The sequence below is a fragment of the Misgurnus anguillicaudatus genome, chromosome 4 (assembly GCF_027580225.2).
Source record: "Misgurnus anguillicaudatus chromosome 4, ASM2758022v2, whole genome shotgun sequence".
In the NCBI taxonomy this organism is placed as follows: domain Eukaryota; kingdom Metazoa; phylum Chordata; class Actinopteri; order Cypriniformes; family Cobitidae; genus Misgurnus; species Misgurnus anguillicaudatus.
In genome coordinates, this window is record NC_073340.2 from 10745735 (window position 1) to 10770975 (window position 25241).

General features: G+C 38.2%; 1 protein-coding gene across 2 annotated transcripts in view; it reads right to left on the reverse strand.

Annotated features, from left to right (window-relative positions):
• The window catches only part of ngfrb (nerve growth factor receptor b), a 61681-nt gene extending 36718 nt beyond the window's left edge, over nucleotides 1-24963 (reverse strand). The window contains exons 1-2 of one of the 2 annotated variants that reach the window (XM_055176405.2): nucleotides 24670-24963; nucleotides 10691-10832 (exon numbers count right to left, since the gene is read on the reverse strand). In XM_055176405.2, coding sequence (XP_055032380.2) covers nucleotides 10691-10832; nucleotides 24670-24705 — 178 coding nt within the window. In that variant the 5' untranslated portion in view covers nucleotides 24706-24963. The remainder of the gene's footprint in view (nucleotides 1-10690; nucleotides 10833-24669) is intronic. The other variant, XM_055176404.2, reaches the window with a different exon arrangement.
• Nucleotides 24964-25241: the final 278 nt, after the last annotated feature.

Genomic DNA, 25241 nt, shown 5'->3' on the forward strand with positions numbered 1-25241 from the left:
CAGGGTACTAATTGATGAGAGTTAATTGACAAGTAGTTGTATCTCTAAAGTGGATTCTATTCTTTCAGAAGTTACATATTTTTTATACCTTAAAGTTATAGTTAATTCCATGAGACCAAATGAAGGTCATATGATTATCTGCATGGTAAATGTACATACTGGGTTTATTCACATTACACAGCACTAATGTGTAAAGAAGAATTAAAGGGGTCATATTATACACTTTTTCAAAGTCTACATTTTGTTTTTAATCTGACCTAGAATAGGTTCCCATGGCTTGTTGTTCAAAAGAACACATTATTATTATTATTTTTTTTTTTGCAGCACGTCTTTTTCCAGTCTGTCTTTGTAAGTGTGACAGAGGACCGCCATATGTGTTAAAACTGTACAGTGTGGTGTATAAACCTTACTGTATGTCAGAGCGGCAGGTTACAGTAGGATTGTGTTACACAAGGATGATGTGGAAAGGATGTTTTAGAGGTTTGAACTTCAAAACAACTTTCAAAAGCGAAATAAGTGAGCCCAAAGCAAAATATAACATCAATATTAATTCGTATTAGTTAGGGGCTGGACACACAAAAACTTTTAAACGCGGCTGAAAACGCCTTGAGGACGCCGAATGCCAGCTGTTTTTCAGCCGAGCACTTTGATAGCTGTGATACTTCAGCTGTGAGCCGGTTGGTTGCTGTGGTAATGTCCCGCCCCTCCTCCACTGTAATTGGACGGCCGTGTGAGAACTGACATTGACGAGCGGAGCTTTTTACTCAAAGTTGAATATTTTTGAACTCTCGGCGCTCACCGCAAAAAAACCCAGAGCGGCGGTTTTCAGCGTGGAAAAGAAATGCTAGCTGCTTGCTTATTTAAAAAACGCAGAGTTTCCATTGGATTTAATTGAAAACATGCGCCGGCAGCGGGCGTAAAAGCTTTGGTGTGTCCAGCCCCTAAGGCAGAACAAAGTGGGTTTAGAATCAAGAGTAAAATAAGCCAGCCTGATCTCGAGAGAATTTGTACATATTTTACAAATTTGGCTAATTTGTATGAATTCATACGAAGTTAATCTTGTAAAAACGTGATTATCATGAAAAAACAATAACAAAACCCCACCCCTAACCCCAACGTCACATGGGTCAAGGCACATCGTACAAAAATGCACGAGTGTGGTTGTACGAATGAATACGAATTAGCCAACTCGTAAAATACGTACAAATTAACTTTGAATAAACACCATCTCTTCGACATGCTGTTAAATCAGCTGCTATCTTAAAGAGCACCAATGGTCCGATTCAAAATTGTACATTTCCTTTGATGCGTAAGTTTGTACACCCCAAAGTAAACAATGACGCGAGTTATCATCTCCAACATAAATCTCTTTTCTTGGACTACAACAAACACACGAATTGAGCGTCACATTTCTTGGCTGACATCAGAGGTATTCAGGTCAATCACAACGTACAGATTAGCTGGCCAATAAAGGAGCTTTTCAAATCGATGAGTTTTGTACAAAATCAGTGCGTTTCAGGAAGAAATCTGGAGCTACAAAAATGTACGGTATGTGGAAAATAATGTGTTTTTTGAACCATAAACCATGCGAACACAATGTATCATACTAAATACACAAAATAACGTTGTTTTTAGCAAAGAAATAGGTGCACTTTAAAGCAACTCAACAAATACTCATCCATTTTTTGTATATTCCTGCAGGTGGGATTTATTCAAATTTCAAGAACCTCGTTGTAGTCCATTACCAGTCGTTCATTGTAGTTCTTGCGATTTCTGTTAAAGAGAGTATCTCAATTTGCAGTGAACTTTGAGCTTTGCAACTTTACAGATCATTTTTAAATGCTTAAACAGCAATATTTCACAATAACTAAAGTTAAAACGCATAATGGGACTCTTTCATATGTGCTGTGTAACTTACATTTATCACTTGTTAAGCAGCGGTTTTCATTCCAGAACCACCAGACATACTGCTTTTACATGTCAACACATAATTGCTGAACTGCTGTCGAGCAGCGTTGGATGACTTATGAGAGCTGTGAAAAAAACAGTTTGGACTTTTCAGCATGTAATGGTTGAAAGTTGATGGATGGGGTCAGAATCTGAAATCTCAGAACAGGCCCTTAGGGAGAAGGCCTGACGGAGAGATGGGAAACTAATTACAGAAGAAAGAATGTTGTGGGTTACGGCAGCTTAACACTGGACACAGAGCGAGTGCAAGCCGCAGGCATAAAGAGCGGACGCAGTATGTGCCAATTGTGCATTCACACTGCCAACGTTTCATTGTTTACCACAAATATAAAGGGGGGGGGGGTGCAGTTTGCTTATCTTGATTTTAAATCCAAACATAGAGGATAGTCTCTTTAAACACCACCAGTCCATCACATGATTTTAAGGTAAAGTTTTTGTTTACATTTTTTAGACTAAGCTTTTACCATATATGTCTAGATTTGTGCTCCACAATTTATAGATTTTTTAAATATTTTAATCAGTAAATGTTCTGTTTTGAAAAGCATGTATAAAATATGTATATAGTAAATAAAAAACATTTTTGTAAAAACCGTTGTCAAAACTAAACCCCTACATTGCGCTGGGTGCAGGGAGTGCTCATGGAAGTTCTGTACCGTCTAATTGCGCATTGTTTATTATTTCACATTACTTTTTAGAAAACTACAATTTAAAAAAATATACTCAACCCATAGATATGTATAAAGGCTAGATGGCTCGTCCGCGCTGCTGGCCAATTGAGGGCAACGTCCGCATTTTGGCGGCCATCTTACGACAGGGCGCTCGCTCACTCGTAGCATTGAGTTTTAATGATGCAGGTACTTTTAAATGACCATAACTTGCTTAATTTTTTACCGATTTTCAAACGGTTTGGTTTGTTATAAACGTCAAAGATGTACCTATGACACTGCATACCTATACTAAAAATAAAAAATAAATTCATGAAACATGTTAAAGCATCCAGAATTATAGCCACGTTAATAACGTGTGTAAAAACCCAAACCGTTTGAAAATCGGTAGAAAATTGAGCAAGTTATGGTCATTTAAAAGTACCTGCACCATTAAACTCAATGCTACGAGTGAGCGAGCGCCCTGTCCTAAGATGGCCGCCAGGTGATGCCGTTAGGGACTCCGCCTTGAGCCATCTAGCCTTTATACATATCTATGACTCAACCTGCCATAGTGGCTAGTGGAATTGGCTGTCTTACCCACCACAGTTGAAATCTAACTGCATTTGGGGATTGGCGGGTGTTATGTCTAGCCCTGGTCAGACATATTTACTGTCATCAATAGCAACATTGTAGCATTTAATTTACTGATTGCACTGAAAAAGATATCAACATTTTTTTTGTTTACACACGCTCTCAGTTACATGAGGCAAGAATAAGTAAGGGATAATGTATAGGGAGCAGGTTGTTATCGCAGAAATAAGATAATGTCACATTGAAGGGGCGCAATAACCAACTGCTGCCTGTATATTATTCTGCTTATTACATATGTATTTACCTCATGAGTAAGATAAGGAGCATTAAAGGCTCTCTAAGCGAATCTGGGAGACGTTAGTTATTGTTGACGTTTGAACTGTTTTCAAACAGACGGAGCGTAGCTAACTCCTCCCCCTCCACCTCCCTTCCGTTCTTTCATGAACGCGCCCAACCCCCACCCCCAAATCCTTTTTGTCGTTTATTGGCTGGAATACTTTGTTTTGTGATGGTAGGTTTGGCCACTATGTTGATATTGCCGTTTGTGAAGCCTGGGCTGTCTACAGAGATCGCCTTTTTTTACAGTTTGATCAGCGGACAGGCAGCAAGCAGATAGTGAGGAGATGTTTCCGGTATGTAACAAAAAATGTTTTATGGTCTAAAACGCTTCAATTCGCTTAGAGCGCCTTTAAATATTGATTTGAAATATTTTATTTGCAAATTTTTAACGAATACAGACTTTCCATGAGGTTTTAAGATGTTCAAATGTCACAAAAACACTATTTGGTTTAATCATTTGTAAATATAATGCCGGATATGTTATTAAAAGACATTTTATATTTATATTATATTTAATTTTGTGTAATGACAACCACATTTAAATGTGTTAAGAGTGAATGACCTAAATGGTTGTTCCATGTGTGTACAGAACTATAATCACTCCCGAAACTGCGATGATTGACAGCGGTAACCAGGGCAACATTCTACCATCTTGCGTGGTTAACATTTTTAACCAAAGTAATATTACAGAGTTATGTTCTGCAATTTTAATAAACCACTATCTACAGAGGTGTTAAATGTTGTATGAGGTTGCTTTGGAGAGTGTTACTATGTTCGTTCATTTTGGGGCTTAACCGTTTGGAGTTAATCATTTTTGGGCTTGGCTTATACGTTTATGGAGTTAATAAAGTGAAAAGGTGCAGCTTGTGATATTTTGCATGTCTAATTTTTAATATATAGAATTTTGACTGATTTCAGTATTTTGTGCAAGATCTGGCAACGCGAGTTAAAAAAAGCTTGTACCTTTTTCCTGTTGTTTCCATCACCTGATGTCGATGATACACTTTTAAAACAACATCAACTGGTACGCATTATGCAGTGTTTCTAAAAATGTGGTTGTCACTACCTGCATTTCGTGGGAGTTACAGTTATTTTCAATCGCTAACAAGCCCTTACCCATACTTCAGATACTTTTTATAAACACTTAACACAGACTCACACCTACAAAACACAATTGGCCAAATGGATAATTTTCTTCTCAAAAACACATTTTGTTAAATATATACTAACTCTTCATTTCAAAATAGAACACATCTTTCTCTGCACACACTAAAGTTTATTTCAGTCGCTAACAAGCGTTTGTCCAACCAGTTGTCATATTTTCAAAACTCTAAACAGTCCCTCCAGAAAAACGAGATTGTGCGATCGCGCGATATATTGCATAATCAGCCAAAGTCCGCATATTTATGCGGGGCTGCATTTTTTCCAAATACGACGCACTTTCACCGCATTAATTAAATATTTCCGCGCACAAAATATGCGGGGCTTGCATTATTTCATTATCTCTGCATTTTCGTAGCAAAATGTCACATATATATTAGCAGAAAGTTGAAAAATTTTGCATTTACTTCCCAAAAGCGCAGCCGTGTCCTCTATTGCCATAGGAACGTTATGAAGTGACGTGATTATGTGATGTGAACATCATTCCAGCTTTTGCAAGTTTCCGCAGTTTTTGCAAGTTCCGCAATTTTCGCAAATTCCCGCAATTCCATCGCATAAATTGCATAAATATCCCGCATATTCCATCGCATTTTTTAAGAAAACGTGCTGCAAAATCGAGGATTTTCGCCCGCAACAATCACAAAAAAACTCCGCGTTTTTCTGGAAGGACTGTCTAAACACAATTAGCACAGTCTAATTCAGTCTTTTGTGGCCATACAATTCACACATTTCATGTCGTTTTCACACAATATGCAGCCAGTGAACACATTTCCACAATGCTTACATTTTCTTAACAGATAAGCTATACCTACCAACAACCTCTGTTTCTGCAATGCTATCAGTTCAAAAACAATATATCTCAGCAGATAATAAACAAACAAATTGAATAATTGACCTACAACTGATTTATGTGAGGTAAATTGGGCCAGACACAGCTGATTTTATCTATTACATTGACACTTTTACAGTAAAATGAGGACTTTGAGGAGTGATGTTTTTGGAAACAGAAACAGAAAAAAGACAAAAACTAATGGCTGGATGAGGAAGAGTAAGAGCAAGGGGCCAGGAAGAAGAGCATGCCCAAGGAGAGGGCAATGTACTGTAGAGGTGTAAGACTGCATGGTGGTGGCATTTCAAGAGCTGCAAAAACAGTAGTCAGTGATGAAATTCACTGATTTCACTAAGAGAGGCTAGTGAAAGGGTGCAGCCCAATTTAAGGCTGTCAACGGTTGCCTCCATTATATGCATCTTTCAACAAACCAACAGGTAAGTGTTGCATTTTACATGGATTGCTTCTATTCTCACTTGACATGTCAATAAGGTCATACAGTAATGCATACAGTGAGGAAAATAAGTATTTGAACACCGTGCTATTTTGCAGGTTCTCCCACTTGGAGATCATGGAGGGGTCTGGGGTTGTCATCGTGGGTGCGTGTCCACTGTGAGAGACATAATCTAGGGAAAAAACTGAAATCGCAATGTTTGATTTTTTTTGACTGTTTGCTTGTATGATGCAGCTGCAAATAAGTATTTGAACACCTGTCTATCAGCTGACCACCTTCACTCCATTTATTATTCTAAATTAGATGCACCTATTTGAGGTCAATAGCTGCATAAAGACACCTGTCCACCCCATACAATCAGTAAGAATCCAACTACTGACGTGGCCAAGACCAAAGAGCTGTCCAAAGACACTAGTGACAAAATTGTACACCTCCACAAGGCATACCTGTCAAGTATCCCATTTTGGCCGGGAAAGTCCCGTATTTTACCCTTCTTTCCCGCCGTCCTCCCGTATTAGTATTTTCCCGTAAATCTCCCGTATTTTAACCTGCGTTATTACAAAAATAATAATGCCCGGGCGGAGTAATAAAAAACATTCCCAATCCCAGATCGCTAAAGATCCACTGATTCCGCTAATCCACTTCGTGTTTTCCCACCCGCTCCGCAGCATCTCTGTGTGCACTCTCTCCCTGGAGAACGAAGACGAGAGTTTCTGTCTGAAGTTTGTTGCATTAACAGGTAGATTTATTACATAATATATCAGTTGTTAAACCGCAGAATTACTAATTTGAAAGTTTGTTTATGTATTTCTTTGGTTAATGATTTGCTGTCGGTGTTCTAAAAGTGCTAACAAGTTAGCAAGCAAACAGCAACAAAATATCCACATTATTATCGTTACAATGCTTGTCTAATGAATTAAATGTTCCCGGTCAGATCTAAGTTAACATAAACACTAAATTTGCTGTTGTTGGCACACTTTGTAGACAAAAAAATACCAAAAACACTAATGCCTTCACAAAATAAAGACAGAGAACGGAAAGGGAGGCTGGTAAAGGCAGTTCAACATTGCAAACATTGATTCAAAGCTCCATCAAGCCAGCAGGTAAATCATTGAATATCTATTGTCACACTTTAATTCTTGTTATTATATTTTCCCATTATAATCACTTGTAATCACTTGTCTAAATTGATGCTAGTAATATAGTAACACATTTATTTATAATACTATATTAAAACCAAACTAATAGTACCACCCCCATAGTGCCCTTTTGGTTTGGGCCACTGCCCCATCTAGCATTTTCATTTTCTAAAAATGACTGTTCTCATTACAAAGAAAAGTGAATGGTTTATAAATAATTTTGGCATTAAGGTATAATGCAACAGAAGTTAAAATAAGGCTTTTCAAACTAAGGCCATTGGGTTTTGTACAGATGCAAATTTGTGTGTATAGTATGTACAGTATGAGTGTGACTTATGAAATGTAGTTTTCACAGAGCTGTGTGTTTCACTAGTTTTCTTGCTAATGAATTAGTTTGTTTAGTTAATTTTAACACAATTATCAGCACTAAAGTTTAAAAAATATTATCCGTCCCTCACCAGTCTTAAAATGTAAGGAATACTGGAGCTTGTTTGGGTTGGTGGTGGGACTGTTTGCGGTGGGCGCCGGAAAATTTCCCTTATTTTCAAATCCAAAACTTGACAGGTATGCCACAAGGATGGAAACGGCTACGGGGAAAATGCCAAGCAGCTTGGTGAAAAAAGGTCCACTGTTGGAGCAATCAGTAGAAAACAGAAAAAGCTAAACATGACTATCAATCTCTCTCAGACTGGGGCTCCATGCAAGATCTCACCTTGTGGGGTCTCAATGATCTTAAGAAAGGTGAGAAATCAACCCAGAAACACACGGGAGGAGCTGGTTAATGACCTGAAAAGAGCTGGGACCACCGTTTCCAAGGTTACTGTTGGTAATACACTAAGACATCATTGTTTGAAATCATGCATGGCACGGAAGGTTCCCCTGCTTAAACCAGCACATGTCCAGGCCCGTCTTAAGTTTGCCAATGACCATTTGGATGATCCAAAAGAGTCATGGGAGAAAGTCATGTGGTCAGATGAGACCAAAATATAACTTTTTGGTCATAATTCCACTAAACGTGTTTGGAGGAAGAAGAATGATGAGTACAATCCCAAGAACACCATCCCTACTGTGAAGCATGGGGGTGGTAGCATCATGCTTTGGGGGTGTTTTTCTGCACATGGGACAGGGCGACTGCATTAAGGAGAGGATGAACGGGCCATGTATTGCAAGATTTTGTGGAACAACCTCCTTCCCTCAGTACGAGCATTGAAGATGGGTCGAGGCTGGGTCTTCCAACATGACAAGGACCCGAAGCACACAGCCAGGATAACCAATGAGTGGCTCTGTAAGAAGCATATCAAGGTTCTGGCGTGGCCTAGCCAGTCTCCAGACCTAAACCCAACAGAGAATCTTTGGAGGAAGCTCAAACTCCGTGTTTCTCAGCGGCAGGCCAGAAATCTGACTGATCTAGAGAAGATCTGTGTGGAGGAGTGGGCCAAAATCCCTCCTGCAGTGTGTGCAAACCTGGTGAAAAACTACAGGAAGCATTTGACCTCTGTAATTGCAAACAAAGGCTACTGTACCAAATTAACATTGACTTTCTCAGGTGTTCAAATACTTATTTGCAGCTGTGTCATACAAATAGTTAAAAAATCATACTTTGTGATTTCTGGGTTTTTTTTTGGATTGTGTCTCTCGCAGTGGACATGCACCTGCGGTGACAGTTTCGGACCCCTCCGTGATTTCTGGGTGGGAGAACTTGCAGAATAGCGGGGTGTTCGAATGCTTATTTTCCTCACTGTATGTAAAAATTTTTGTACACTAGTTGTGTTGATTGACAGTGGTAACCAGGGCAACATTTTACCATCTTGCGTGGTTAACGTTTGTTGTTTTAACCAAAGTAATATTACAGAGTTATGTTCTGCAATTTTAATAAACCACTATATACAGAGGTGTTACATGCTTTGGAGAGTGTTGCGGTAATTTTGGGGCTTAACTGTTTTGGAGTTAATCATTTTTGGGGTTTTTATCGACATTTAAAAAATATTGCATACGTTTTGCGCAAGTCTATGGAAACTCAGCTACTGATAGAATGTAAGCCACTATGATTTTAGAGAAATTGAAACAATTATGCTAAAATGTTACATAAACAATTCACAATATTTTGAATTGTTTATGGACATGGGGCTCTCTTCTGTATGTGTGGTGAAGGAAATCACAAGAAAATAGATATTCTTACTTACTGTATGTTGCCAGAAATCGCACAAAATACTGAAATAAATCCTAAATCCAAATTATGTATATTAAAGATTAGACCAAAATCTTTTTTTTGCTGAATGACATTCCTAAAGACCTGCTTGACTTCTCTATTTACAACCTTTATATTTCTAGCTAAGAAATGTATGTTAGTTTTAATGGTCTACATCTCAGGTCCCTACTATTTCTATGTGGATTGCTCAGCTGTCAGCCTTTCTTCGTTTGAAAAAATTAACTTATGACCTCAACCACAAATAGGACAAATTCAGGAGTCTTTGGGATCCTCTCCAATCCCTTCTACAAACATTTTGAAAGTTTTAGCTTCTTTAGTTTTGACTTATGTTCTTTGTAAATAGTCACATCTGTATATTGTATATTTTAATTAACATGCAGCGCTTGGGGTTTGTTTGTTTGTCTGTCTTTGTTTTTGATGATGTATTCTTTGAAAATCCTTAATAAAAAAAATAAATTAAATTAAACCAAAATATCACGGGCCACACTTTTCCCACTTATTAACCCCTATAAGCCTTCATATTTATAAAGTGATTCATGCTTTAACAAACCCCACAGAAGGATGTTTTTGATGAGGATATGAGGGGAAATTATTTACCATGATAATCTGTATTATAAATAATCATTTATTTATTCATTTAGGCCTACTTTTATATACATATTTTTAAGTTGTTATTTTTTCACATGGTGGTGACATCTGCCCCCACAATCGACGATTCTTTAATGAAACATAAATATCTCTTGACCTAAAAACAAATAACCTCTGAACAAAACAATTCCCTGGGGTATGTCTATGTAATAAACCTTTTTGATTAAAAGGTAAAAAAAATCTTGATATAACTACACAGTAAAACAAGATGACTATATTTGGTTGCATTCCTGATTAGTTATTCTCTATTTCCATTCATCTCTCTCTTGTGTCTTGTCTTGTTCAGCTGGGTCATGCAGACAGAGGTGTGGGAGATCATTTTGGGATGGGAATCTGGCACTGGTTCAGGACCAGTTCCTGTGTATAAAAAAACTCAAATCTAAACTCTAAAGTTCTTTTGGTGCACTATAATGGATGACTCTGTAAAAGGCAAATCATTCCTATTACCATTGAATTTTTCCATAATTAATTTTACTTAGAGCCGTCACAAACCCTCAGCCCGGTCTCTGAACACTCCACGCAGTTATTTTGTCTAATTTCCTAAAAGCATTTCCACTTTAACTGCTAATTACCGTTCACAGTTGAAAAGCCTTCTGCCCCCACTGAAGTGAGAGTTCAGGAAATGGCATTTTAAATAAGATGACTGTGCGCGCGCGCGTGTGTGTGCGTGCGTGCGTGTGTGTGTGTGTGTGTGATGATACTCACTGTCAAGGCATGGTTCACACTCTGTCTGTTCCACTCCACAGGGCTTCTTCATTCCCTCTCCTGGCTGGCATTGTTTGCAACACTCTCCTTTATTTGTGAAGGCGTTTGAAGGACACGGATCCAGTCTGGACAGGACTTGTCCCTTTAGAGAAGATAAAAAAGGTTTCAACTGACGGATAAAATTTGGTCAGATATGTCAGCTGAGAAACAGACTGAATAATCCAAATACTCTCCCACGTAAGGCATGAGCCAAAGCACCAAAAACCGTAGTATGTCCCATATCAAAAAGTATTCAAACATTAAAAAATACACAATATAACATTTCCAACAAGTCACACTGCTCTGATATTTTTATACACAGTTTAGTATGCTTGGATAACCTTACTAAAAAATCCAGCTAAGACCAGCATAAGCTGGTGAGGTGGTTTTAGCTGGTCTCCCAGCTTGGTTTTATCTGGTATTGCTGGTGTAGCAAGCTGGTCTAACTGTGTTTTGGTCACTTTTTAAGCTGGTCTAGCTGTTTTTTTGGTCACTTTTTAAGCTGGTCTAACTGTGTTTTGGTCACTTTTTAAGCTGGTCTAACTGTGTTTTGGTCACTTTTTAAGCTGGTCTAACTGTGTTTTAGTCACTTTTTAAGCTGGTCTAGCTGTTTTTTTTGTCACTTCTTAAGCTGGTCTAACTGTGTTTTGGTCACTTTTTAAGCTGGTCTAGTTGTGTTTTGGTCACTTCTTTAGCTGGTCTAACTGTGTTTTGGTCACTTCTAAAGCTGGTCTAGCTGTGTTTTGCTCACTTTTTAAGCTGGCCTAGCTGTGTTTTGGTCACTTTTTAAGCTGGCCTAGCTGTGTTTTGGTCACTTTTTAAGCTGGTCTAGCTGTGTTTTGGTCACTTTTTAAGCTGGCCTAGCTGTGTTTTGGTCACTTTTTAATATGGCCTAGCTGGGTTTTGGTCACTTTTTAAGCTGGCCTAGCTGTGTTTTGGTCACTTTTTAAGCTGGCCTAGCTGTGTTTTGGTCACTTTTTAATATGGCCTAGCTGGGTTTTGGTCACTTTTTAAGCTGGTCTAGCTGTGTTTTGGTCACTTTTTAAGCTGGCCTAGCTGTGTTTTGGTCACTTTTTAATATGGCCTAGCTGGGTTTTGGTCACTTTTTAAGCTGGCCTAGCTGTGTTTTGGTCACTTTTTAAGCTGGCCTAGCTGTGTTTTGGTCACTTTTTAATATGGCCTAGCTGGGTTTTGGTCACTTTTTAAGCTGGTCTAGCTGTTTTTTTTGTCACTTCTTAAGCTGGTCTAACTGTGTTTTGGTCACTTTTTAAGCTGGTCTAGTTGTGTTTTGGTCACTTCTTTAGCTGGTCTAACTGTGTTTTGGTCACTTCTAAAGCTGGTCTAACTGTGTTTTGCTCACTTTTTAAGCTGGCCTAGCTGTGTTTTGGTCACTTTTTAAGCTGGCCTAGCTGTGTTTTGGTCACTTTTTAAGATGGCCTAGCTGTGTTTTGGTCACTTTTTAAACTGGCCTAGCTGTGTTTTGGTCACTTTTTAATATGGCCTAGCTGGGTTTTGGTCACTTTTTAAGCTGGCCTAGCTGTGTTTTGGTCACTTTTTAAGCTGGCCTAGCTGTGTTTTGGTCACTTTTTAATATGGCCTAGCTGGGTTTTGGTCACTTTTTAAGCTGGTCTAGCTGTGTTTTGGTCACTTTTTAAGATGGCCTAGCTGTGTTTTGGTCACTTTTTAAGCTGGCCTAGCTGTGTTTTGGTCACTTTTTAATATGGCCTAGCTGGGTTTTGGTCACTTTTTAAGCTGGCCTAGCTGTGTTTTGGTCACTTTTTAAGCTGGCCTAGCTGTGTTTTGGTCACTTTTTAATATGGCCTAGCTGGGTTTTGGTCACTTTTTAAGCTGGTCTAGCTGTGTTTTGGTCACTTTTTAAGCTGGCCTAGCTGTGTTTTGGTCACTTTTTAATATGGCCTAGCTGGGTTTTGGTCACTTTTTAAGCTGGCCTAGCTGTGTTTTGGTCACTTTTTAAGCTGGCCTAGCTGTGTTTTGGTCACTTTTTAATATGGCCTAGCTGGGTTTTGGTCACTTTTTAAGCTGGTCTAGCTGTGTTTTGGTCACTTTTTAAGCTGGCCTAGCTGTGTTTTGGTCACTTTTTAATATGGCCTAGCTGTGTTTTGGTCACTTTTTAAGCTGGCCTAGCTGTGTTTTGGTCACTTTTTAAGATGGCCTAGCTGTGTTTTGGTCACTTTTTAAGCTGGCCTAGCTGGGTTTTGGTCACTTTTTAAGCTGGCCTAGCTGGGTTTTGGTCACTTTTTAAGCTGGTCTAGCTATATTTTGGTCACTTTTAAGCTGGTCTAGCTGTGTTTTGGTCACTTTTTAAGCTGGTCTAGCTGTATTTTGGTCACTTTTAAGCTGGCCTAGCTGTGTTTTGGTCACTTTTTAATATGGCCTAGCTGGGTTTTGGTCACTTTTTAAGCTGGCCTAGCTGTGTTTTGGTCACTTTTTAAGCTGGCCTAGCTGTGTTTTGGTCACTTTTTAATATGGCCTAGCTGGGTTTTGGTCACTTTTTAAGCTGGTCTAGCTGTGTTTTGGTCACTTTTTAAGCTGGCCTAGCTGTGTTTTGGTCACTTTTTAATATGGCCTAGCTGTGTTTTGGTCACTTTTTAAGCTGGCCTAGCTGTGTTTTGGTCACTTTTTAAGATGGCCTAGCTGTGTTTTGGTCACTTTTTAAGCTGGCCTAGCTGGGTTTTGGTCACTTTTTAAGCTGGCCTAGCTGGGTTTTGGTCACTTTTTAAGCTGGTCTAGCTATATTTTGGTCACTTTTTAAGCTGGCCTAGCTGGGTTTTGGTCACTTTTTAAGCTGGTCTAGCTGTATTTTGGTCACTTTTAAGCTGGTCTAGCTGTGTTTTGGTCACTTTTTAAGCTGGTCTAGCTGGGTTTTGGTCACTTCTTAAGCTGGTCTAGCTGTGTTTTGGTCACTTCTTAACTCTTTCCCCGCCATTGACGAGATATCTCGTCAATCAAGAGAAAACGCTTCCCCGCCAATGACGAGTATTTTCATCTTTCCGCAATACCGCTATTATCCACTAGGTGGCGCCCTTCCGCAACTTTTTAAAACTGGAAGTTTTGCCCTATGGCAAGCTGCTGCATGTCCGTGTCTGTTTTAAAGATCGCTCTGAATGGGATCTCTATGAAAAGTCCGTAAAAAAAATGGAATTATCTCAGCTTTTTGCTCAAAATGTGGTGTTTTTGCAGAAACCTACCCATATTCAAAAGCTGATTACAAAAGAACTACTGAAGGTAGGATGAAACTTTTTTTGTTTGAAAGCAGAGGGTCTGTTCTTTCATTTGGTATATTGTATGTTTATTTATATATTTGAACAAGAACATTTTCTGGAAGGCATTAAACTTTTGTGAAAATCATGAAAAACGCTGGCGCTTGCTGGCAACTTTTTTTAAAAACGCTGGCGGGTAAAGAGTTAAGCTAGTCTAGCTGTGTTTTGGTCACTTCTTAAGCTGGTCTAACTGTGTTTTGGTCACTTTTTAATATGGCCTAGCTGGGTTTTGGTCACTTTTTAAGCTGGCCTAGCTGTGTTTTGGTCACTTTTTAAGATGGCCTAGCTGTGTTTTGGTCACTTTTTAAGCTGGCCTAGCTGGGTTTTGGTCACTTTTTAAGCTGGTCTAGCTGTATTTTGGTCACTTTTAAGCTGGTCTAGCTGTGTTTTGGTCACTTTTTAAGCTGGTCTAGCTGGGTTTTGGTCACTTCTTAAGCTGGTCTAGCTGTGTTTTGGTCACTTCTTAACTCTTTCCCCGCCATTGACGAGATATCTCGTCAATCAAGAGAAAACGCTTCCCCGCCAATGACGAGTATTTTCATCTTTCCGCAATACCGCTATTATCCACTAGGTGGCGCCCTTCCGCAACTTTTTAAAACTGGAAGTTTTGCCCTATGGCAAGCTGCTGCATGTCCGTGTCTGTTTTAAAGATCGCTCTGAATGGGATCTCTATGAAAAGTCCGTAAAAAAAATGGAATTATATCTGCTTTTTGCTCAAAATGTGGTGTTTTTGCAGAAACCTACCCATATTCAAAAGCTGATTACAAAAGAACTACTGAAGGTAGGATGAAACTTTTTTTGTTTGAAAGCAGAGGGTCTGTTCTTTCATTTGGTATATTGTATGTTTATTTATATATTTGAACAAGAACATTTTCTGGAAGGCATTAAACTTTTGTGAAAATCATGAAAAACGCTGGCGCTTGCTGGCAACTTTTTTTAAAAACGCTGGCGGGTAAAGAGTTAAGCTAGTCTAGCTGTGTTTTGGTCACTTCTTAAGCTGGTCTAACTGTGTTTTGGTCACTTTTTAAGCTGGCATAGATGTGTTTTGGTCACTTCTTAAGCTGGCCTAGCTGTGTTTTGGTCACTTCTTAAGCTGGTCTAACTGTGTTTTGGTCACTTCTTAAGCTGGTCTAACTGTGTTTTGGTCATTTCTTAAGCTGGTCTAACTGTGTTTTGGTCACTTTTTAAGCTGGTCTAACTGTGTTTTGGTCACTTCTTAAGCTGGTCTAGCTGTGTTTTGGTCACTTCTTAAGCTGGTCTAACTGTGTTTTGGTCACTTTTTAGGCTGGCATAGATGTGTTTTGGTCACTTCTTAAGCTGGCCTAGCTGTGTTTTAATCACTTTTTAAGCAGGCCTAGCTGGGTTTTGGTCACTTTTTAAGCTGGCCTAGCTGGGTTTTGGTCACTTTTTAAGATGGTCTAACTGTGTTTTGGTCACTTTTTAAGATGGTCTAACTGTGTTTTGGTCACTTTTTAAGCTGGTCTAATTGTGTTTTGGTCACTTTTTAAGCTGGTCTAACTGTGTTTTGGGCACTTCTAAAGCTGGTCTAGCTGTGTTTTGGTCACTTTTTAAGCTGGCCTAGCTAGGTTTTGGTCACTTTTAAGATGGTCTAGCTGTGTTTTGGTCACTTTTTAAGCTGGTCTAGCTGGGTTTTGGTCACCTTTTAAGCTGGTCTAGTTGTGTTTTGGTCACTTTTTAAGCTGGTCTAGCTGTATTTTGGTCACTTTTAAGCTGGTCTAGCTGTATTTTGGTTACTTTTAAGCTTGTCTAGTTGTGTTGTGGTCACTTTTTAAGCTGGCCTAGCTGTGTTTTGGTCACTTTTTAAGCTAGCCTAGCTAGGTTTTGGTCACTTTTTAAGATGGTCTAGCTGTGTTTTGGTCACTTTTTAAGCTGGTCTAGCTGGGTTTTGGTCACTTTTTAAGCTGGTCTAGTTGTGTTTTGGTCACTTTTTAAGCTGGTCTAGTTGTGTTTTGGTCACTTTTTAAGCTGGCCTAGCTGTGTTTTGCTCGCTTTTTAAGCTGGTCTAGCTGTGTTTTGGTCACTTTTTAAGCTGGTTTAGCTGGGTTTTGGTCACTTTTTAAGCTGGTCTAGCTGGGTTTTGGTCACTTTTTAGTTTAGACCAGCTATTGACATCTTAAACCAGCTAAAACCAGCTACCAGCTTATGCTGGTCTTTGCTGGATTTTTCAGTAGGGAAATTAATATTAAATCTCCTTAAATATCCTCAGAAAAGTATGTTTTCAAAACAACCCATTCTGTTGTACTTTCAGCCCTGGTAAGCCATCGGGCTTAAAGTATTTTTCCATAAAAATTGCTGTATATTTATATAGATAGTTGCTCCATCTCTAAAACAAGCCGAGTCACATTTAGGTCACATGGTACAGTGTATGTATTGCTTTACACAATTGAATCAATGCCAAATAAAACAATTTGGTTTTGTTTAATATTTTAATTCAGTGTCAAATACATCATTACAGTAGTGAAAAAGTGTCTGAATGCTGTTTGTTAACTTACTTCTCATTATAAGCTTAGCAGATTTTATAGCTATAAAACTTTACAGCCAAAAGGGTTTTTAGCAACCAATGAAATGATAAGTCATACATAAGGAAACTTGTGTTGAAGCAAGATGATGAGACTGTAACTAATGAGTTTTCCTTACTCTGCTGTGAATCTGAAATCTCATGGGAATGCAATCCCAGAAACTTCCCATTTAGACTCAGAGCCAGAAATACTATTTGATAGCAATGGTGCACGACTTGTTGCATTATTTAGTGCTGATAATGTCTAATGCCTGTCAACAGCATTGCATTAGACAGATAGAGATCCAAATAAGCCCTTATCAGCTTGCGTCAAAACATTCATAGTACATTTAACCTAAAAGGTACACTATGTGTGGCTGATACATAAAATTACTCCAGCTGTGCTTCAGCATTGATCTTCTAAATAGATTAATCTGATGGTTTAGGTTATATAGGTGTTTACCATTAGAGCGGATGTATCATTCTTTACTAACAGACGTGACATAAACATGCAGGGATGAATGACGTAAACTTGAAAATTCTCACAAAGTCCAACCCATCTGCTTAAAATACTAATTATTATAAAACGCTTAGTTCCAAACCTTGATTATGATTGGTCAAGCTATGCACCCAACGATTCTGTGTATCACTTTGCAGCATTCTGTTGCTGTTTACAATCAGTCAAGGACTATTTTTTCCAGCGGAAGGAAGACTTTTTTACCAGTGGCGGCCAATGACTTCTCTTCTGAAGGGCGCGCATTTGAAATATGTCTTCAGAGTGTCACGTATGTTGCTCGTCATTTCAAAATATATGTTTGTTTGGTCATGTGAACCATGTGCATCAAGCATCATGTCAAAATACGAGCCTGCTGCATATCCGTCAAAAGGGTTTGTGATAAAAGAGACGTTCACATTCACAAAATACTCTCAAGACACTAATTTAAAGGGACACTCAACTTAAAAAAATTCTCATTTTCCAGCTCCCCTAGAGTTAAACATTTGATTCTTAGAGGTTGTGCACACCAAAACTTTTAAGCGTGGCTAAAAAATGCCTGGAGGACACCGATTGCCAGCTGTTTTTTCAGCCGAGCGCTTTTTAGCTGTGATACTTGAGCTGTGAGACGGTTGGTTGTTGTGATACTTGTCCCGCCCCTCCTCCACTGTGATTGGACGGCCGTGTGAGAACTGACATTGACGAGCGGAGCTTTTCACCCAAAGTTAAATCTCTTTCAACCCTCGACGCTCTAAGCCAAGCGCCGGCTGGTGCTAGCACTTTTAGCATAGCTTAGCATAATCCATTGAATCTGATTAGACCATTAGCATCGCACTAAAAATAACCAAAGAGTTTTGATATTTTTCCTATTTAAAACTTGACTCTTCTGGAGTTACATTGTGTAACAGACAGAAAATTAAAGTTGCGATTTTCTAGGCCGATATTGCTAGGAACTATACTCTAATTCTGGCGTAATAATCAAGGACTTTGTTGCTGTAACATATATGTAGGAGGCACAATGATATTGTGCAGCAACCAAAAATAGTCCCCTGCTATTGAAAGATACTAAGGGGACTATTTTCGGCTGCTGCGTAATATCATTGCGCCTCCTATCCATCGAATACATGCATTTCCATTACACGATATGTTGTACGTCATTAAAAATTTGACGCTGGCAAATGACATCAACTCAGGTGGACACCACCCACGATCACGTCTCTTCTTGGCAGCGCAATGGAGGACGACGACTCCACTTAATGCTGTAATGTTGAAGTTTTATGTCTTGTTACAGAAATAAAGCTCTATATAATCATTTTGTCTGTGTCCATTGCATATCGCAACTTTTTACTTCCTCTGTGGGTTAAGCTAAAGTTACCTTAAGTTTAGTGTAAATGCTGATATCGGATACAAGTCGCGGGTCAACAAAAAATCAGATACAGGCAACAAATTGGAATCGGGCATCAAGACTAGCAGTGTAAATCCAGCAAAAATGACTTACTATTTCAAAATACAGCACAGCCTCTTTTACCTTATTGCTTATTATTGCCATTTTTTGCTTAGTAATTTAAATGTTTTTATTTTATCATACAAAGTCTGTTATGTATCTTAAAATATTTCTAATCAACAAAACAACATTTTATTATGATCAGCATTCAAATAAAATTATTGACAGACACAGCCAACAGCATGACACCTGAACAACTCGTGCAACGCATGAAGTATCTCTAAAATGTTTTAGTCAGGCTACACTGACATAAAACAGTGAACTAGAATTTGGCCTCGTGCTGAAGCAGCTGTTGACTGGCTGATGTCTGAGGGAGGAGGAGGAATGGAAAGAGCTGATTGGCTGATCCTGTGACACTCGTTTGTCACAGGTGTGCGGGGAAGGACATTTAAAAAATGGGAGAAGAAAGACAGAGTGCGAGATTAAGAGTTAAAGAGAAAGATTAGATGATCCCCTCAAGGCCTTTGTGAATCAGCTGAATAAGTGACAGTGACGGGTGAGGAGAAGAGGAGGTTGGGAAATAAACATTCCCTTCGTTTCTACCTGTCCCTCACATTACCCCCTGGCATTAAGTCACCTCTTTACACACAAACACACACCTATACAAGCATTCCAGCTCCAGGTAAAGTTCAACAATCCTCAGATATTCACCTCTGGAAGGTAACTTTTGACCTCGCAGGGAGAACTGTACGCTAGCCGGGTGTTGTTGTGGTTTTTTGATTAATGACTGATTTGACTGATGTCTTTTAAAAGGTGTAAAAAAAACTATAAACAAGTATGCATGTGACTAAACCAGTTCAGAGTCGCCATTAATCTTGACAGGAGAACAAGCTGTAGTAACTTGTGTAGTTTTGTTCGAGCAGAAATGTGAACAATGTCTGCGTAACGTTAATGGAAACTCATTTGCTAACAACAATTTGCCAGCAACTTTGCAGTAAGGTTGAATTTGTTAACATTAGTAAATGCATGAACTAACCATGAGCTATAGTTTATCAGCATTTATTCATCTTCATTAATGCGATACAATTATTTATGTTAGCTCACGGTGCATTAACTAATGTTAACAGCTACAATTTATGATTTTAAAAATGTAGTAAATGTGAAATTAACACAAACTAAGATAAAGAGCACCTATTTCATTGCTTAAAACAATGTTATTTTGTGTATTTGGTATAATACAATGTGTCTGCAAAAAACACATTATTTCCACATACCGTGCATTTTTTTAGCTCTAGATATCCCTGTCTTCCTGAAATGCACTTTTTGTACAAATTTCGTACAAAGCTCATCGATCTAAAAAAAGATTGGCCAGCTAATCTGCACGTTGTGATTGTCCTGAATACCGAACCCAGTCTCCTGAAGATGCGTATAAATAGCACGAAGTGTAAAACTCGTGCAATAAATACGCCAAATTCCACTTTGCCGTGCATATGATACGCAAGTCCTTCCCATTCACTTAAACGGTGCATCTTTTTTTGTCGTTTTATTCATTGGTTTCTCAATTTTTTTGCTATTTTTTACCATTTTCGCTTGGGTTTAGGGTTAGAACAACTTTTTGTTATATAAAAATGACATCCTAACCCAAACCCCAACTCTAACCCCAACTCCAAGCGAGCATGGCTTAAATATGGACAAAAACATGGAGAAACCTGTATATTAAATAACCTCATTAAGCAAATCTAAAATCTAACCGTAAACCCAAGCGAAAATGGTTTAAAAAACAGAAAAGAAATTGAGAAACCAACAAATAAAACGACAAAAAAAGATGCCCCGTCCAAGTGAATGGGAAGGACTTGCGTATCATATGCACGCCAAAGTGGAATTTGGCGTATGTATTGCACGAGTTTTACACTTCGTGCTATTTATACGCATCCTCAGACCTCTGATGCCAGCAGGAAATGTGACGCTCATTACCATGTTTGAAAGATTCGCTCACAATGCAATGCTAACAGGAGTTAACTTACAGGCTGTAAGTCCGAAGCGGGAGAAATTATGATAATGTCGGTCTTGTCTACATCACCAATCCCAGGAAGTAAACTGTTGCCTACAATCCGTGTGTTTGTTGTACTCGCGTCATCGTTTACTTTGGGGTTTGTACCTTTTACATATCGTTAACATGTACTAATACACACTTACACACCAAAGGAAATTTAAAAACGTGAATTGGACGATAGGTGCTCTTTAATAAATGATGTAGAAATATTTTTCATTATAAGTTCATGTTAGCATTAAATGCATTAACTCAAACTTTTTGCCAACCCTTGTGTAAAGTGCATATCTTCAAGGTCCCCCAAAAGAAGAAAATTTATGACATAAAACAATCTCAAACTTATAATTTGAATTAAACAAAACATATTAAATTATACATTTTCTGTGTTTTAATTACTCAGAAGTTATGATTAATTCACAGGGTTTCCCGCAGCACATTTCAGTTCAGGCGGCCCACCTAAGCTTGGAAACCCTACCGCCTTAACTAGATCATCCAACAAAAAAATAAAAAATTGCTGCACAAAAGGCCGTGAGGTGCATCTCGGAGAATACAGCGTACGCGCTTCACACCGCGAGCGAGCATGCGTGCCATACGGCCGAAATGAGATAAAGACGTGGTCCGTCATGTCTGGAGGATAGCCAGTTGATAAAACGCGTGTCCGTGAGAACTGTAAGTGGACTTGTGTTTTGGGGTTATTTAAGCCTGTTATTGTATTCTTCTAAAGTTCTTGCAAATTGAAAGTAAGTTAGCTGGTGATTTTGTTGTTTGAGCAACCTGCTAGGGTTTCACGTGTCTGTTGATTCGATATAATTGTTGAGCGCTCTTGCTCACGTTATTTATGTGCATTATTTACATGCTACAGTAGTTACACTCCTTTAAGATAATGTCATTAATAGTGAGAAATAATCAGTTTTTACAATTTTTGCGCCATCTTTCATCGTTCGTCTGATGTTCTACAACATCTGCTTTAGTTTGTGTTTATTAACCCTTTAGTTTCACTTCATCACGCAGCTATTCCCATTAGAGGTATCTGTTAAAAACATTTAATTCATTAATAATCTAGTATGTGTTCATTTTCTGTCATAGTTTCTTCAAAATTAAGTTTTATTTGAGTGTTTTAAACAAAAATATTGTCATTTTCATCATGACGCATACGCCCCGCCCCTTTGATTGCCCCGCCCACTCATCCAACCCTACCACCTTAACTAACAAATTTTTTTGTGGGAAACCCTGATTCATGTGTTTTATAAAATGTTATGGGGCCCCCATCTCGTGCCCAACACTGTAAAAAAAATGTCTGTAGAAATTACAGTATTACTGGGTATTACTGACAACTAGCTGCCAGTAACTTACTGTAGATTTTACATTTATGTTATTTACTGGCAACAGTTTGTTCAAAGTTAAATGAACATGAAACATTTTCAGTCTTTATCTTCTACAGTAAGTTGCTGGAAACCTGCTGCATAATTACATCTAATTTTTTACAGTGCACAAGGGGAGCCCGCCCCAGTTTGGGAACTACTGTATAAACTAATGTTAACAAATACAAACTTATTGTAAGTAAAGTGTAACAGAAAAGCACTCAAGTCTTACCATTTGTACGTTTTCGAAAGAAATACATAAGTTGCGTTTGCCCAAGCAAAAGTCAGAGCCACAGTCCTAGTGGTTCCTATGTGTTTTTATGCAGTTGCAAGGATGTCCTGCGTGGTTGCTCTCTGGCTCAAGTTAACAGCACCTACCCAAGTCTTTATGATATCCTAATCTCTGTCTCTACTTCTTTCTTCATTGTAAGTTTAAGGATTTCTCGGTCTGTTTAATCGTCTGCCAAGCAGAAATTGAGATTCCAATTGTTGGGAAAGTAAAAACACGCATCTCCTCAAGAACCTACAAGACTTTTGTACAATTCACGTCTAAGGCACAAACAGCATAGGACGAGTTTGTTCAGATCTCTAAGCATGAGCAATAAGAAAACACGCTTGCCTTAGCACACACCACTAATTACTGTGGCGTCTTTCCAAACAAGGCTTGTGTACAGGTGTAGATTATAAAAAGGGAAAATTTACGCCCAAGTTCTTTTTTTTCTTTTTTATAGCCCTTAAGAAAGAAAAATCACAGATAATATCTCTTTAATCGCTTAATTCTTTTTAAATGAGATGTATGAAGAGCAACTGAATTATCTTTTGCCAAAAGTATCGCCACTCAAATCTCCTAAGCTACGAAAGATCAACGTCAAAGCAGTAATGTGTTCCTCTAAGAGATAAAAAAAAGTTTCACCCGTACACACACACACACACACACACACACACACACACACACACACACACACACACACACACACACACACACACACACACACACACACACACACACACACACACAGACAGTAATTTTATCACTAAAGTGATTTATGGAGCTGCCATGTGTCCTGAAAACCAAAGCATGATGAATGCAATATGTATTTTCCCATTGAATGTCCATGATGTTTGGGAACTAACATTTAAATGCTTGAACGGGGTTCACTCATTACCCTTACAGCCTGTTAGTGCATGTCAACATTTCAAATCATTCTCAGTTCTGGCAAAGTTAACTTTTTCTAATGATCTTACTGAAGTTAATGGATTTCTTTCTCCATCTGTGTCTCACTTTATTTAGTTGATTTATAGTGTAATGACATATGATTTACGCTTACTAAAGCAAACTGTTACTATTGCTTATACTGCATATTGATTCAAGGGTTTTTCCAAATCCTTTATCAGGATTAAGTTTTTAAAGTCACACTGTTTGTATTGCACTGCAGACATGAATGATATCGGAAATCACATGTTGAAAGATCGTTGAGGTCTACCTGACTCCTGTTTTATATCTGGTTGAAACAAATTCCTGAAACCATCAAGAGCAGAATATCACAGATACCTTTTTTGGGGGGAGCTAATTTTTTTGCAGAAAATTAAAATAAGACATATATGAAAAATGAAGTAATGGTTCGTGTGGCATAAAACATGTATGATGTGCTGACACAGCAACAGTCACTTTTCTGTGCACGTTTTTCTAACAACTCATCTATTTTTTACCAAGTCTCTCAAAAAGATCATAAAAATAGTAAAGTATTTATAAAGCAGTCTGTGTACTGTCTGTAAGGTCCCTGCGACAATATAGCTGCATGTAAACTGACACTAATATGTGGGTGTAGCTACAAAGGACACGTTTTGACATCCTGCTCGACTGAGACCTTTTTGCCCACACGCCCATCGTGCTCTTCGCATGGGGGTACGGTCAGCGTCGGTTTTAAAGCAAGACACGACATGTGACCCTTAACGCATATGTGACCCTGTCTGTGAAATCCAGGCTAAAGTCACATAATCTCATTATGGGATTAGGAACATCAAAGATTGATTTCCCTCATTGATTTCCATCTTTGTCATGACATTACTCAGTCAATATTAAACATATCAAGGTTATATGTTCTTTATGTAGGATGATTTTATGTAGAAATCACGAAAAAATGACTTGCATTGGATTGTTATTAACATTATCACAATACACATACAGTACACATGTTTACTTCTCAAACACCCACCCATCAAACACACACACAAGTAAAACATGAATGGCCACACTTTAGTTGAAAAGAAAACAATGTGCTTGTTTGTCAAAGTGGGCGTGACAAGATAATTGGTGTTATTAATAATGAAAATAAGACTTTGCACGTTATAATGCATTATAAAGGTATGCTTAAATAATAATTTTATGTTGTCATAAGCAATGTAATGCATTTCAATATTTTGTTTTTTTAATAGTGAATATAATGCATTATAATGCATTACTTTGGCTGGTAATCACGTGTTTTGATGTATTAATCACTTTAAAGTTATAACAGTAAATAGGTAAGTATAATAATGTATGACACGTTTCAATTTTTCACAAGCATCCATTACGAGAAAATTAACAATTTTTTTGTGGTAAAAGTAAGTGTAGTCACCATGTTTTTAATGTATAATTCAATGCACAGTGAATGCACTATAATGTTGTTATAATACTGTTATATTTGAATGAAGTAAAATGTGACATTTAAAGTATGAGGTTTGACTTTTTTAGGTGTGAAAAGAGTCCTGAAGCAGACCACAGGCAGGTTGAATAAGAGATTGTGTACTCACCACTCCGAGTAAAAACACAAAAATCACACCGAACATGCTGTCTTCTCTGTGGATGAATAATTCAATCAATGGCTTTGAAATACATTCAGCATCATATTTCCCTCATAGACTATATTGTCCGACTGTCACGCGCGTCCGCTGCACAACTTTTACGCAGATCCCACGAGCATTATTCTGTCAATGTGGACATCCAGATGAAACCTAAGAAAATATGTCTCTTCACACGTGAAAGACTGCAATCTGTGCATGTGCTCGTGTCAAGTAATATAGCTTTGAAACTCTCTCTCTCTCTCTCTCTCTCTCTCTCTCTCTCTCTCTCTCTACGCGTCATCGTATGTCAGTTCAGAGGGTTTCCCCTCCCATTTGCATCTCATCTCACAGGAACACAATGTATTCAAATAAATATAATAAAAAAACTAAACTATCGTAAATTAATTTTAAGTATTTATTATAAATGTATTTATTTATTATATATTTTATATGAGTTGTTTAGATTTAGTGTCCCTGCACTAAATTAATTATGCCGTAAGTTGGCATTAACGTCTTTAGCGGCTCATAAATCAAATAAACAG